At 52.0% G+C, this 14,205-nt stretch overlaps 3 protein-coding genes across 3 annotated transcripts; 1 reads left to right on the top strand and 2 right to left on the bottom strand.

Moving 5' to 3' along the window:
• Window positions 1-330: 330 nt before the first annotated feature.
• Window positions 331-1,962, top strand: N7509_009503 (uncharacterized protein; the record flags this gene model as incomplete). Its single annotated transcript, XM_056634140.1, has 1 exon — window positions 331-1,962. The coding sequence occupies one exon, from the start codon at window positions 331-333 to the stop codon at window positions 1,960-1,962; it is 1,632 nt and encodes a 543-aa protein (XP_056484760.1).
• Window positions 1,963-3,899: 1,937 nt separating this feature from the next.
• On the bottom strand, window positions 3,900-5,229 carry N7509_009502 (60S ribosomal protein eL19; the record flags this gene model as incomplete). Its single annotated transcript, XM_056634139.1, has 5 exons — window positions 3,900-4,043; window positions 4,189-4,339; window positions 4,484-4,753; window positions 4,918-4,966; window positions 5,172-5,229. The coding sequence occupies 5 exons, from the start codon at window positions 5,227-5,229 to the stop codon at window positions 3,900-3,902; spliced, it is 672 nt and encodes a 223-aa protein (XP_056484759.1).
• A 404-nt stretch (window positions 5,230-5,633) lies between these two features.
• Window positions 5,634-13,952, bottom strand: N7509_009501 (putative translational activator; the record flags this gene model as incomplete). Its single annotated transcript, XM_056634138.1, has 7 exons — window positions 5,634-6,191; window positions 6,256-6,397; window positions 6,453-6,534; window positions 6,663-6,941; window positions 6,996-13,275; window positions 13,331-13,770; window positions 13,835-13,952. 7 exons carry the CDS (start codon window positions 13,950-13,952, stop codon window positions 5,634-5,636), a joined length of 7,899 nt encoding a protein of 2,632 aa, XP_056484758.1.
• Window positions 13,953-14,205: the final 253 nt, after the last annotated feature.

Raw genomic sequence — 14,205 nt, 5'->3', positions numbered from 1 at the left:
AAACTTTACGGAATTCTTTTTCGGCCCCTTCTGCATCTCCAAGTAAACCTCTTCAAATCCTGCTCCTGGTCGTGATTATGGTGATTCTCGTGGTAGATCAACGTCTTTGTTGTAGAAACAAAGTGAAAGTGTGGCAAGTGTGGGGGTTTGCACTTTGTTGACTACCTGGGTAGCTCCTTCCGTTGTTCCCCATACAAACAACAAACGCTTGCTTAGCCTCACTTGCTTCCATCTCGACCACCTTTCGACTCTTTGACTACTTCTATCCCAAAGTCGATTTCGATTTCCATTGATCTCTTCTCTCATCCTTGGCCTACGGGCTATCTCGACATGTTGAATGACTATTCACTTCCGTCAACTACTTCCATCGCGGAATTCACTGTCGCCCAGCTGGGCACCTCGACTGCAGCGAGCCTGGTCGCCTTTACCTCTTTTCTGACCGAGACGATCCACCCAGTCTTGACCTACACCGAACAAACCACCATCTCTAATGACCCTGTTACACAATTCGTGACCTCCCAGTTGGTCACAACCACAAACTTGGATACGGTTCAATCGGTCTCGGTTACGTTCAGCACTCTTTCGCAAACTCATCTCCCAGAGACACCCTGGGCAGAGAACACCCAGTCCGAAACCCAACTGGGTACCACACAACAAACATTTTCTCCGATTTCTCTCACCTCCTCAGTCCCATCATGGACCACTGATACTAGTATCTCCCCCAGTTCAGAGTCGCAGGCCGGACCATCACTGGTGGGATTGACAGATCCCAATCCTCACACCAGCGAAGCACATCCGATGCCACTGGTCCCCATCACACCAACCTCAATTCGGCCAAGCTCAGCAAGTGCCGGCGCAGCAATGACCACTCATTCGCTGTCGCAAAGCCCGGTGTCTCGCAGTGACCCGGGACTTCAAATGGTCACGAGTGGCCTAGAAGGCACCAGCACCCAATCTTCCTCTACACTCTCGACTCCAACATTTGTCACAACGGCAACTTCTTCCTCTCCAGTGGGTGGTCATTCCGGCGGATCTTCAGATGACAACTACAGAAAGGCGTCTCACACGGTGGGCACGATCGTCGGCTGTGTTGTGGGCGGAATGGCTGTTTCACTCCTTGCCATATTGGCATGCATCCTGTTCGTGCGTCGTAGACGACGGAACAGCCTGCATCGACGTCTACACAGTCGACAGACGCTGCTGCGAAGTGACTCCGATAACTCTGGCCGCGCCTTCCTTGATGGCCACAACCCGCAGCCTTCGTGGCCAATCCAATACGCAGGTGCGACCACAACTTCGGAGTCTTTCTCTGCTCCGGCACGAAAGCTTTCAGGCACGGGAACTGGGCCCAACTATGGGTTATCCGCTGCGAACAAAAAGCTCGCGCTGGACAGCTACACCCAGAATGAACACTCGATCGGGGCACCCTGGGCTTCGTCGAGCAGAAGGCCCACAATTGAGGTTTCACCTCCATCACGCAGTGCGTCGATCTATTCACGCCAGTCGTGGGAGGATAGACTGGAGTCTCTCGAGTTCTATCACAATGGCGAATTTACCCTCCCCGATACAAATGCCACCTATCATCACGGTGGAAGTGTGGAAGCTAATCGTGATCGAGCGGCTGAAATTTCTAATGTCAGGAATCTCGCCCATGGGTGCCGAGATGGAATGGGTGCCACAGATACGTACTATCCCAGTGGTGAAAGTACGACCACACTTCCTGAAGTCAGATATAAGACTCCTGGCACCAAGCACCTCGCTACACCTAAGAGGCGCGCCAGTATCCGCAGCAACCCGTTCGATCTGGAATTCCCACCAAGCGCAGCCTCGAAGGGACCCGAATTTGATACTCAACTCCCACCCCCAGCAAGCGCGGCATCCTGGGAATATCCAGAGCCGGGGCTTCAGCACCCGCACCCACCAACTGAATTCCCGAATTCTCCATGGGGCGGACGATACTAGTGGATGGCACCGTGACAAGGGGCACCGTGACGATTTCTGGAGGGTGATGATGGACAGCCTCTCTATTCGCCGTTCCATTCACTGCGTCCGCGCCTTCTTTGATGGTCGCATGGCGTGTCTGGTCGCGAAGTTGACTCCCTCTTACACTTACTTCCAATCTCTTTCCTTTTCTTGTTCCACTCGGCGGCGGCGGTCTCAAGCGATTTTTTCCAAATACCCCCTTCCGTACTCTCTACGTTTTACCATTGTCAACATTTGATTTTTTCTGAAATACTTTGCGCGTTGCATCACGGTGGGTCCGCATTTGATGTCTACGCATTTTAGTCGGAGTCGGAGAGGATTCAATTTTGTGTAATAGGATTGCACAATTTAATTCTGATTTTGATCTTTTAATTATTCCAATTACTAGTGGTATTATGTACTATCCAACGCCATGGCGCACTTGCCTGCATTCCTGAGTGTACGGGTTATGCGCGGGCCGAAACTTACCCAACCGCAGGGCTCTCATCCCCTGTAAACCGTGGAACCTTAAAGCGCATCCAAAGTGTTTCAGCTTTATACTCGGACTTTTTTTTCCCTTTACCTCAATTAGTAGACATGTTCAGGTGCATATTAAGGGTGGTGTTGTCAATGGCTATATGAAAAATCTTGGAATGGTCCGTGCTTTCTCTCGATTTTAGGTTGTGGATCTGACATCACTGGCTTGGTTATCTATGAACTTGAATCTTGCTATCACTCGGCCAAGGTGTTCAACTTGAAGGATATATCGTATCTTTGACTAGTAGTAGTTCACAGGTGTTTCAAAGGTTACTGGTCGCTGATGGTGGGCGTGTTGAGTGAGTCTAAGTACGACTCGGGTCATAAGTCGGATTTGTGGACATATATATCGGGGCACTTCATACTACCTAAGTGGTCCTACCTCCTACATGACATGACTTTCCTATGGATTTAGAGTACTAAATACTAGTACCACTGCCAGTTAATCCATGAATACTCATTAAATGATAACTCGAGAGAAAATATTAGTACCCAAGTATACACTGCCACATATGGCAGAGAATCTACCCCGGGGCTTCACGTGAGTTCAACGTAGAAAATGATACCAATGATACCCGTGGGAATGCATAAGTCCCTAGTATGAGATCTTGCATGAGATGGATGCCCACCTGGGCAGGTGATACTACTACTATGTACTACTGGTACTGGCACTGTAGTATGTGAAGAGCCTCAATATATAGTTGCCAATCCAAATTCTTGACAATGTAGATACCATGTAGATCAGCCTTGGCATAATTTTATGCGAGATCAGATTACCCCAGACCTTAAACATACTTCATCCACTGCAGGCGGAATCTACGATCTCTTCTACGATATCGAGAGCTGGGCATGACCGCAAGGTCCGGGGTAGACCAGTCGACGAAAGGTTAACGATACGCCAAAGAAAGGAAAGGGTTTTTTTAGTGTTTTTTTGTTTTTTGAAAAAAAGAATTTCCTTTCGCCTTCAAGTTCTCGTTATCAACAAGATAAAAAAAGGGTCCTATGGTTTGAGTATCACGTCATCATCACATCCCCCCCGTCGACCTCGACGAGAGGAAGAAGTTTGTTGAAGGAATTAAAAAAAGCAGCTTGGCCCGACCTTAGTAGGAATTTCCATGGATTCATTTCGATTTGGGTAGTGTGGGTGAATGATTTGGGGGGTAAGAGAGAAAAGAAAACAGCCAGCTAGTAGAGCACGCTCCAAGCCATAGCTGGCCGTTTGCCTTTTGGAAAATCCCGGAAAATAATGAAGAAAACCCCCAGAAGATTCGAATAACCGCTTTTTTTAAGCACAACAACCCTTCATTTTCCCCCTTTAGATTTCCGCTTCGCCGAACAAGAGCCTTGCCTTTTTTCAAACAATTCGCAAAAAGATATTTTGGTTATTGTGAGAAAAAAATTTACTCCTCAGCGGCCAGGGCGTTGCGCTTAGCCTCAACGCGCTCGGCACGGCGCTCACGGAGAGCCTTGTTCTTGGCACGCTTGGCGTCCATCTCCTCCTTGAGGACACGCTCACGGGCGCGCTCAGCCTTAGCCTTCTGGATCTGTAGTGTAGAAAGAGAGCGAGTCAGTCTTGTTTCTTTCTAGTGTATCGTGGGGTACGATGGATCGGATTCCCAGTGGGAGAGGGGAAATGTGTGTTGGCGTGGGTGTGTTGGCGGGGAACGGTATTCATGCGGAATGACTTACGTGCTCGACAAGGGCACGCTTGTGCTTGAAGGTGTTACCCTTGCTCAGGTGGTAGAGCTCGTGGTACAGGTGCTTGTCGATCTTGCCAGCGGCACGGTAACGGACGAGGAGACGACGGAGAACACGCATGCGGCGCATCCAGAGGACTTGGCTGTAGAGGGGCGAAATCTGTTAGCAACCAGTGATTCCTCCAACTTGTATTGTCCACCGGGTTTGTCTTCCCCTCTCCCTTCCATGGATGGGAGGGGTAGTGGTACCCGGGGAGCAACGGGTGATTCGAGAAATTGTTGCATACCTGGGCATACGGGCGTCCTTGGTACCCTTACGCTTACCCAGACCGCGGTGACGACCGATACGGCGGGCCTCGTTCAGCTCACGGGCGCGGGAGCGGGAGTGCATGGTGACGGGCTTGCGGATGATAAGGCCATCGCTGACGAGCTTGCGGACGGTCTGGCGGGAGTTGGCGTTGGAGATCTCGGTCATCTCATTGGGGTCGAGCCAAATCTTGCGCTTGCCGCAGCCGACCACGGAGGCGGCGAGGCGCTTCTGGGTGCGAAGGTTGACCCTGGAGAGAAGGAAAAAGTCGAGGTCAGCCTTTGCACACACACAATATCATGGGATCGTTTCCATTCTTCCACCGCGGGGGGTTGATTTCGACGAGGGACGAGGGGGGTGATGAAATCGAATGTCGGGTATTCTCAGGAAACGACCGTAGGAGGTGGCACTCACATCTTGATGTCGGCGTATCGACGGTCTTTGGCGGATGATGTTCGTAGCGCTCAAACGTGGAATTCCAGACGGTGAGGAGTTTGGGGCACAATCGGATTAGCTAATCTGCCGTAAGCGAAATCCACATTAGGGCTGCACCCCTAGCCCTAGGGCCCGATCGGGTAATCCATTTCAAGATGGCTGTGCTTTGGTGATTTGCTTGGGGATAAATAGGTTGGGAACGATAAAATGAATAGATTAAGTCTAAGGTAGACTGCAAAGTTTCTTTTTCTTCTGGCTTCCTCCTGGTGAAATCGTGCAAGTACCATTCATGATGCTGGTGTCTAAAGATCTACGAAGCACGTGACTGGAGAAGTCTGCCAAGATCACATGATATAAAATGTAACCTTTTTGGGAAGGCGAAGTAAACTAGTACTCCACGCCGAGTAGTATACCTGACTTTAGTATAATGCCAGGATAACTGAAGTGTGAAGTCTGGCCGATGAATACATACTTCATGCACAACTTAATATGCCATGTTCTCTCGCTTCAACTTACCACCCTTTTTCATCCCGTCTACTACTAGTACAAGTACTCACGAACAATCAATTCATCAACATGTCATAAACTCTTGAAACTTTTGTACGATAAAAGAAGAAAAATATGTAGGCCCAAGGGTATATCTATACAGACACGTAGATGCAACCTTGAGATGCCAGTGCTCAATCGATCGTCAATCACTCATCTCCAAATCCATCCTCCCCCAGGTCCACCTTGCCAATACTCCACAATTCCTTCTCATCATCCACTTCATCATTCGACAGTCCTAGTCCACCCTCTCCACCTTCAGCGGTGCGGCGCTCACGCGCTTGACTGGCAAGACGCATACCAATGCGCTTGAAGTACTCGGCCATGCTGCGCTTCGGTCCAGGTGGCAGCGAAGCACCAGGACCCGCCATGTACTTGTCGAAGATCTCGCTATCGGACTCCACCACGGAGAAGATAGATAGGAATGCCGCTTCCGCGGCAAGCTTCACGGGAATGACCAGGTCGCGCACGCTGGCGAAGATTGGGGGCGCGAGGAGGGCCAGGTGAGGGCGGGTCAGCTCGGGGTGGAGGCGGCTCACAGTCCGGATGACAACCAGCGTCAAACGACGGGTATCGGATGGGCTGCCAGGTGGGATAACGGGTGCCAGAGCTTCGAAGATAGTCTTGTGTGTCTCGAAGCTGTGGTTTCCATCTTCCGTGAGAAGAAATTTACCAGCAGCGAGAACGCTGTTGTCGGAAATGAAAGGCTATAGGAAGTTAGTTTCAAGGCTCAAGAATCGCGGTGGGTGATCGGGCTGATTTGGTACTCACATCCTTGTGTGCAATTCCCTGGCAGATGATCGAGGGTGTCTCTTCGGCGAAGTGCTCAATCATGGTATCGGGCGACTCGGCCAAAAGAGCGTTCAGACCAAGAACAGAAGCGTGCGAGAATTGGCCACTGAGAACGCGGTTCCTATTATGCATTGTAAGTAAGGTCTCAAAGGAGAGCTGTTCTGGGGTGAACTTACTTAATGACAGGGACTGCAGCTGCGGCCGGAAGGACCTTGACGAGTAGGCCGAGCAGTCGTGCGTTGGTAATGGCAACAGAGTCTGGTGATAAATGTTAGTGATTTGCGAAATGGAACTGCTTGACTGATATCGGACTCACCATTCTGGTCGCTGGAGTCATCATCGATGAGTCCGAGAATGGAAGTCCGCGAATGCCTCGCTCATGCTACCACCGGCCTTGCCAACCACCTCTTGAAGGGCCTTCATCATAGCATTCTTCACGCCGAGATCAGAGGTCTTCGAACCGGCAATAAGCTCGGCAATAAGCGGATCAACCCTGGGAGTCAGTGTGATCAGGATACCAAGACCCTTCGCGGCACGGTTGCGCAGAGTTTCGCTAGAAGTGTCCGCCAGACCACGAGCAAAGGTACGCTGGAGCTGAGGCAAGAAGGGCTTGACAGCCAACGGGATCTTCTCCAGGAGCTTGTTGAGAGTGTAGAAAATGGCACCTATATCCGTAATTAGTATCGTTCTTAGTATCTAGTGGGGCTTGTGGAACTTACACTTGATGTCAACCGAACGCTCAGATACGACACGAATGAGAGGACCAGTGATCTGGGTGACGAAAGGCTTGAGAGAGTTCGAGCCCGTGCGATCAATGATATCAGACATGGCGAGAGCAGATTGAGTACGCTGATCGACACTTCCGTTGAGAAGACCTTGCAAAAAGATGGGCAAGATAGCCATAATACCCTTTGGCAGACTGAAGCCAGCCAAGTCCGCACCAGGGACACCAACCTGCTTGAGCATCTGGCGAGTGGGGATGACCAGTACCTCCATCTCTTCCTTGCGCATGCTGGAGGTGAGACCGCTGAGAGCGGTCCACGCAGCCTTGACAACATCCTTGTCTCGGTCGTCGAAAGAAATGAGCAGGATGCGGATAAGATCCTGGTAGTAACGCGAGAAGTCGAGATCGGCTTCCGAGAAGAACTTGGTGAGGTGAAGAGCAGCCTTGGCACGGCGGCGGTGGTCATCATGCTTCATGAGGGTGATCATTACGTTCATGGCCACATTAAGACCGTCGAACTCATCCACAGAGACCAACACAGTATCGAAAGCATTCTCGAGCTCCGATCGAAGCTCATCGTCGGTGGTCTGGATGATACCGTCCATAAGAGAGTTGAGGATACTTGGCAATCTCCTCGTCATGGCGGAACCAGCAACCTCGGCCAGGGATGCCAGGGCTCTGGCGTTGAAAGCGGAGATGGGCGGCGTGAGGAGAGTAGGAATGAGGTTGGGGAGGATGATGTTGGCACGGGTCTGCTCTGTCAGAAGGGTCAAGAGGGCAGACAGTGCTTGCTCGGCATCTTCGTCGTTGCGGAGCAGGTGGAGGAGGTAAGGCAGAACCTGGTCGACAGCCTTCTTGCCCAGGATCTGTTGGAGGGCGTCGAAGGCTTCGGCAGCAGCCTCCCGCACATCCTCATCGTGATCGACCAGAGCGACACGGACAGTAGAGATAAGAACCTTCTCGTAGTCCTCAAGACCCTCTGGAGTGGCAGAGGTGATAAGCTCACGCAAGGCGATACAGATACCCTGCTTGACGTCCACATCGGGGGAGGTTTGCAGACCATCCTCGAGCAAGGGCAGCAAGGTGGAGAGCACAGACTCGCCAGCCTTCTTGATAAGATCGCCAAGGGCGTTGCTGGCAATGACCTTCTGCTCCATGTTGGAGGATCCAAGGCGGCGAATGATAAGCTGAGCCAGAGTCGGCAGCATATCCTTGAGGGTCTTCGGAGAGGCAACCAGAGCCTTCCATACGGCCATGGCAGCACTCTTGACCATGCCCGAGGTATCGCAGCGGCAGATGAACAGGGCCGAAAGAACCTTGTCTCTGCGCTCTTCTCCGAGGACCTCGAGCAAAGACTGTCCAGCCTGCTGGGCTTCCTCTTCCTCCTCGTCGGCTTCAGCCTTTCCAGTAACACCAGTAAGACTGAAGAGAAGATCTCCAACCAGCTCGACGGAACTGAGACGAATGCGGTAGCTGTCGTCGGCAAGACCACGCTCCAACTCGGGAAGCAAAAGATCGATGGCCTTCGTAGCGAAGTTCTTGACGAGCAGACGGCCAGCACGCAGAGAGGTCTCACGAATGGACTCAATGTCGTCAGCCAAACCAGAAAGGATAGGAGGAATGATCTTGCTGAGATAGTTGGCGAAGCTGTTTCCGAAGCAAGCGGGCAAGAAAATGAAGAGAGTCATGAAGCCCTCGCGAACAGCGGCCTTGGAGCTGGAAACGTTTTGCAGGATAGTTGGCAGAGTCTCCTCGAGTCTGGTGGTACCCAGACCGGCAAGCACCTCGGCAAGAGCTTGAGCAGATCCAAGTCTGTCGCCAGCGCCGGTATCCGACTTGAGAGTGTTCATGAGGTTGGGAATGAGATCCGGCAGAGCATCCTCTCCAAGCTTCTCGATAAGCGAACCCATAGCCTTGGAGGCGGTGGCCCGGGTAGTAGGGACAGGGTCGACAATGGCCAGGTTGAGACCAGCGATGATGATTGGCAAATGCGCAGTGAGATCCTTACGCTCAGTAAGATGCGCCAAGCTGCCAATGATCTGGGCAGACTTGCGCTTGGTAGCGGAACGATCGCCTAGGCCACGCTCCAGAATGCGGACCACAAGAGCCAGCGAGGGCGCGTCCAAGTAGTGAACAAACGACACCTTGATCAGGGCATCCAGAGCCTCGTCAGTATACTTGGTTGGGTCGCTAAGAGCCTTCAGGAGGACGTTGACCAGGCTCTTGACCTCGGGGTTGCTGATAACCTCGCCGAAACGCTTGAGACTGCGGTTGGCAGCATTGCGAACCTCCTTGTGGGTATCATTGAGAACAATAGTAAGCGGAGGGATGATATCAGGTAGACTAGCGGCCAATTGTTGCGGATCAAGATAAGCCATGGCACCCAGGAGCTCGCAAGCTCCCTTCTGACTGCGCCACTGGGTATCGTCCAAGCCGTCCAAAAGAGTAGGCAGAATCTTCTTCACACCATACGAACTGAGGTTTTGGAAGCAAGCCTTCGAAGCATCCAGACAAGAGTCACGGACGTCAATGCTCATATCACCGAAACCAGCAAGCAATTGCGGAACGATTTGGATGACATAGGGCTCGAAGGTACGTGCCAGAACGGTGGCGAGAAGTTCATATGCCAAGACGGCACCCTGGCGCCGGTGAGGCTCTTTCTTGTCATCAAGTGCATCCGTGAGCAAGCTCATGATGCGGAATTCCCGCAGAGTTGAGATACCCTTGCCACTCACAATACCAGCTAGGCCGTACGCGGCACCACGTTGGGTGGCATAGCTCTTGACATTGAGCAGCTGGTCAAGCATTTCCTTGACGTATTCCGATGTATTAGGTCCCGATAGTCGGATAAGGGGAGGCAGACACTCAGAAACAGCAGACTGCACGGATTCCGAGGGAGTAGGAAGAGTCGCAAGAAGCTTCTTGAGGACTGTTTGCAAGCGAGGGTCATCGGCTTTCAAATGTCTTGCCAATGATCCATAGAGAACAACAACCGCCTCGTTGAGAAGATCGGAAGTTTGAGTAGCCTTGTCGGAAGTTTCCAGCACTGTTTCGAGGAGCTTCATGAGATCCTCAACCTTTTGCTGGCCTCGCTGGGCGATGATCGATTTACCACTCTCTGCCATCTGGGCACGAACGGAGGAGTTCTTGTCGATAAGTGGGCCTCGTTCGATCAGGAATTGCAAGAAATCGATAATCTGGTCGCCGTCGAAGAGGCTGGTCATCGCATTGAACGCAAGTGCGATACCGCTCCGGCTTTCCCAGTTATCCGCGTTTTCCACCTTCTTTGGCATACCATATGCATCCTTTTCGGGTGCCTTAGGTTTGATATCATCGGAGTATTTGGCTTCGAGTTCAGAAACGATACTGGCAAACTTCTCCTTGTCGAATTCAATGGCATGAGCCAGAGCACGGGCAGCCGCACCCCGGAGTTGAGAATCCTTGGAATCCAAGTACTTCATAATCTTGGCAAAGGAGGAGTCGTCGACTTCCAAAGCATTATCTTCCCAGATTGTTTCCGCGATCTCGACATTCTCCTCCACATGATCGTGGCAGCCAAGCCAGATGTGTTCCGAGAAGTCAAGGTCAGTCAAGTCGATCTCATCCTCGATAACCTGGAGAACGGAGCCTCTAACTGATGAATCGGTAACAATGGTGCCCTCTAGAAGAGTCTGCAATTCTTCGCTGCTGATGTTGGGAGAGATGCAGCGGCAGAAGTTAAATAAGATATCCTTGATCAGTTTATAGTGCTGAGTATATCTTTGCATAGCAGTAAGCAGCTGCTGAAGAACTTCATTTCGGGGCATACGAGTGTCGGCGAAGGCACTCGTGTGGAAGGACAGAATGTCGAGGGCAAGCAGGACTTGCTCGCCTTCTTGTTCTCCCTTGACTTCCTCGATTCCATTTTGGCTCAAAACCAAAGAAAGAAGAGGCAGGATGTAGGCAATAGATGGTATATCCAGAGGGCGCTGCTCAGACGTAAATCGCAGCTTGTAAAGGATTCTAGTGACGAGCTCTCCCAAATTCTCCAATTCCATGGACGGGGGGAGGTTGGTCTTCCCAATGGCTCGCAGGGTCGCAACACCCACAAAAGAACGAAGGTTGCCCAGGCGCGATGTTAGCTCATTAGAACAAGTGACATATGTTCGAGAAACAATATCACCGACGAACAAGCCAGCTCCAGCGCGGGAAAGAGAAAGAAGGCATCCGACAGCACTGTTGATCCAGCCCTCGGCATCGTTGGCGGGACCGGTTGCCAAGCCGTGGATAAGCCCAGCGCCTCGCTCAATGCGCTTGACTTCTTCAAGCACCTCTTTGCGGATGCCGGCTTCCTTCGCCAGCTGTGCCTTGACCTTAGATTGCTCCTCGGGGGTAAGCTTCTTTTGCTTCTGACCATTCTTCTCCGCGAGCTGTGCCCGAAGCTCCTCTTCCCATTTGAGAGTGTCATAGTCTTTGGTATTTTTGTCGAAGGCAGGCTGCTTGGACTTGCTGCTCAGAACATCGATAAAGGCAGTTCCCTCGGGGGTACGAGCAATGGCGGCATCTGTCGCGGTGAACTTGGAAAGGCGATCACCGTTCAGATCTTCTTGAATTTGACCAACGAGACGAGGAATCATGACCTCCGGGGCCACAAAGGCCAGGTCAGCCGCAGCACCCCAAACAGCAGGATTCACATCAGGCACGATTGACTGAACGGGGTCGGCGTTGACATGGACTAATTGCTCGATGCACTCTGTCTGGTGGCTACGAACCAAGTCTCCGGGATCAATACCTGTCTTGAGGCATAGACCAATCCAGGAGGCATTTGGTACCATCTCTGGCCGACTGAGAATCAGCATCTTGATCAGCTGGTTCTCGAGATCAGAAACATTCTCCAAGCCATCCTTGATAGCCGACGCGGGACACAAGGCCTTCAAAACTTGGTGGAGCTGACGCTCACTGCCAGGACCAGCAAAAACAGCGGCGGATTCCTTCTCCTGGAGACGCGAAGAGAGGATCCAAGCCCAGATTGCGTCGACTACAACGCGCCCGATGGATGCCACATCCTTCACATGAACACTGGACAATGTTTCCACCGCATTGTCACGGAGGTTTGTGGGCATCGTTGGGACGGTGATGGCGAAAATAAAGGTCTGTCCCCAGGCAGTCTTGGCCGCATCTTCAGAATCAGTGAACTTGGGGCTTGAGGCAACAGCAGCCAGAGACCGGACGAGCCATTGCATCTCTGCCTGTGTTGTCACCTTCGAATAGGCCTTCGGGTTGAGAAGGAATGAAGGTTTTGATCCCATGGTCATGGCCTGTGAAACCTTTTCTTCCCAAGTGGACTTTTCTGATCCTTCGATTTCTGAAATTCGGTGGAAGAGAGCCAAGAAGATATATGCCGATGACAGTGCACCGCTCTGGGCCGAGGGTAGGGGGTTAGAGGCGACCTCGCTGAACAGGTCCTTCATCTTTGCGAGCAATTTGAAGACGAGCTGCTCGACCTCGGAGCTCTTCAGGGAGGAGACATCGGCCTTCCAGAGCACCTCACCGATATTAAGCTGCCAAAGCTTTCTAAAGGGGATTCGCTTGTCGGAGATACCTTTAACCATAGCATTAATAATGTCATCGCTGACCTTGACCGTTGATTGAATCAGGAAAACGAGGTGCTTGCTGAAAGCCTTGAGTTCCTCCTCAAGCGCAGTTTCGTTTGACTCTCTGCTGAAGAGCGGGCCGAAGCCATGAACAATCTCTCTCGAGACATCAACCGAGAATGGGATTGCGCCAACCGTTTGAGCGTACGCAACTCGGTGCTCAGGGGCGGCGAGCTTTTGCGATTTCAAAGGACCGACGATTTCACTCGAGATCTTTAGGACCAGGGCGTCGTTCTTGCATCGTGAAAGCAAAGATGCGAAGGAGTCAGCGGCCCCTTGTCGGATGGCCGGGTTATTCGACTTCATACTGGCTAGAAGGTGTTTTGAAAGGCGAGCCTGAACCACCTCGGAGAGGTCAATCTCCTCCGGCAGAGCAGTACACCAAGGTGCAATGACACCAGTCAAAACCACCTCTGGTGCTCGCAGCATAGATTTCTCCATTGGAGGCACCAATTCGGTGACCACATCCTCGGATGTCACAAACGAGGTAAAGAAATCTGACATTCCCTCGGCGACGTGGGCGGGCACCACAGTTTTTGAGCTGAGGATCTCCTTGACATAGTAATCCAGAATGGCCTTCTTGGACTCCTCCAAGACAGGTTTCCTGGCGGGAGAGACGTGCGCATACCCCAGAGATGACGCCTAAGAAGAGCGCATTCTTGTTTCCGGCGACCGAGTCCGTCGTCAATTGGCTGACCGACTGGCGGATGGCCTCTTCACCAAAGGCCGGGGACGAGAATACTGCCCGGAGAGCACGTCTGGTGACCCGGAGAGCCGATTGCTTCACTGGGAGCTTGGGTGTGTGCGCAAAGCAATTCTCCAGCGCCTTGGCATCCACAATGATCAGATCCAGCACAATCGATAACGGCGTGGCCTGATCCTCGCTCACTTGCTGCAAGAGAATGGAGCACCATTCCAGCAGAACAAATGCGGAGGATGAGGCCAGACCGGGCTTGACGGCCTCCACCTTTAATTGCTGAGTGAGGTATTTGACGGATTCCGCGGCATTCGGGGTTCGGAGAAGAGTGCGGATGCATTGTTGAACTCCATGTCGGGATGGTCGATCAATGTAGAGGGGATAGGTTTGGAAGAGTAGGGCGAGGAGATCTTGGTGGAATTCCTCAGGTATATCGGTCCCTATAGGTCAGATAGATCAGTATTCTGCCTTTACTAGAAGAGGCCAGCTCCAGGTCAAACATACCCTTGTCGCGAAGTTCTTGAAGGGCCCGGAGCCTGCGCGAGGTCGAACTCGAGAAGAGTGCGACCCGCAAGACATCCAGGTCCCCAGTCTTGACCTGATCCCATGGAATTGGATCCATTATGGGGAAGGTCAATACAGGGGGGGAGGAGGAGGGGAGGTTGGAGGGGGAGGGAGGTGAGTGAGGAAGATGTGAGAAAGTGGAAGTGGAAGTGGAAGGTGGGCTGGGATCGCTGGAATGCTGTCATAAGAATTTTGTGTGGGGAGGTGCCCTTTCCTCTTCCACTCCATCTTCATCTTCATCACTTCTCTTCTCTTTCTTCTTCTTCCTCTTCCTCCTCTCCCACCTTCTTCCTGTGAGTCCTCATGATTGA

Source organism: Penicillium cosmopolitanum, assembly GCF_028827165.1.
Source record: "Penicillium cosmopolitanum strain IBT 29677 chromosome Unknown utg000009l:1.0-9042332.0:1.0-9050551.0, whole genome shotgun sequence".
In the NCBI taxonomy this organism is placed as follows: Eukaryota; Fungi; Ascomycota; class Eurotiomycetes; order Eurotiales; family Aspergillaceae; genus Penicillium; species Penicillium cosmopolitanum.
The sequence above is the reverse complement of the archived record's forward strand: the minus strand, read 5'-3'. Positions and strand labels throughout refer to the sequence as shown.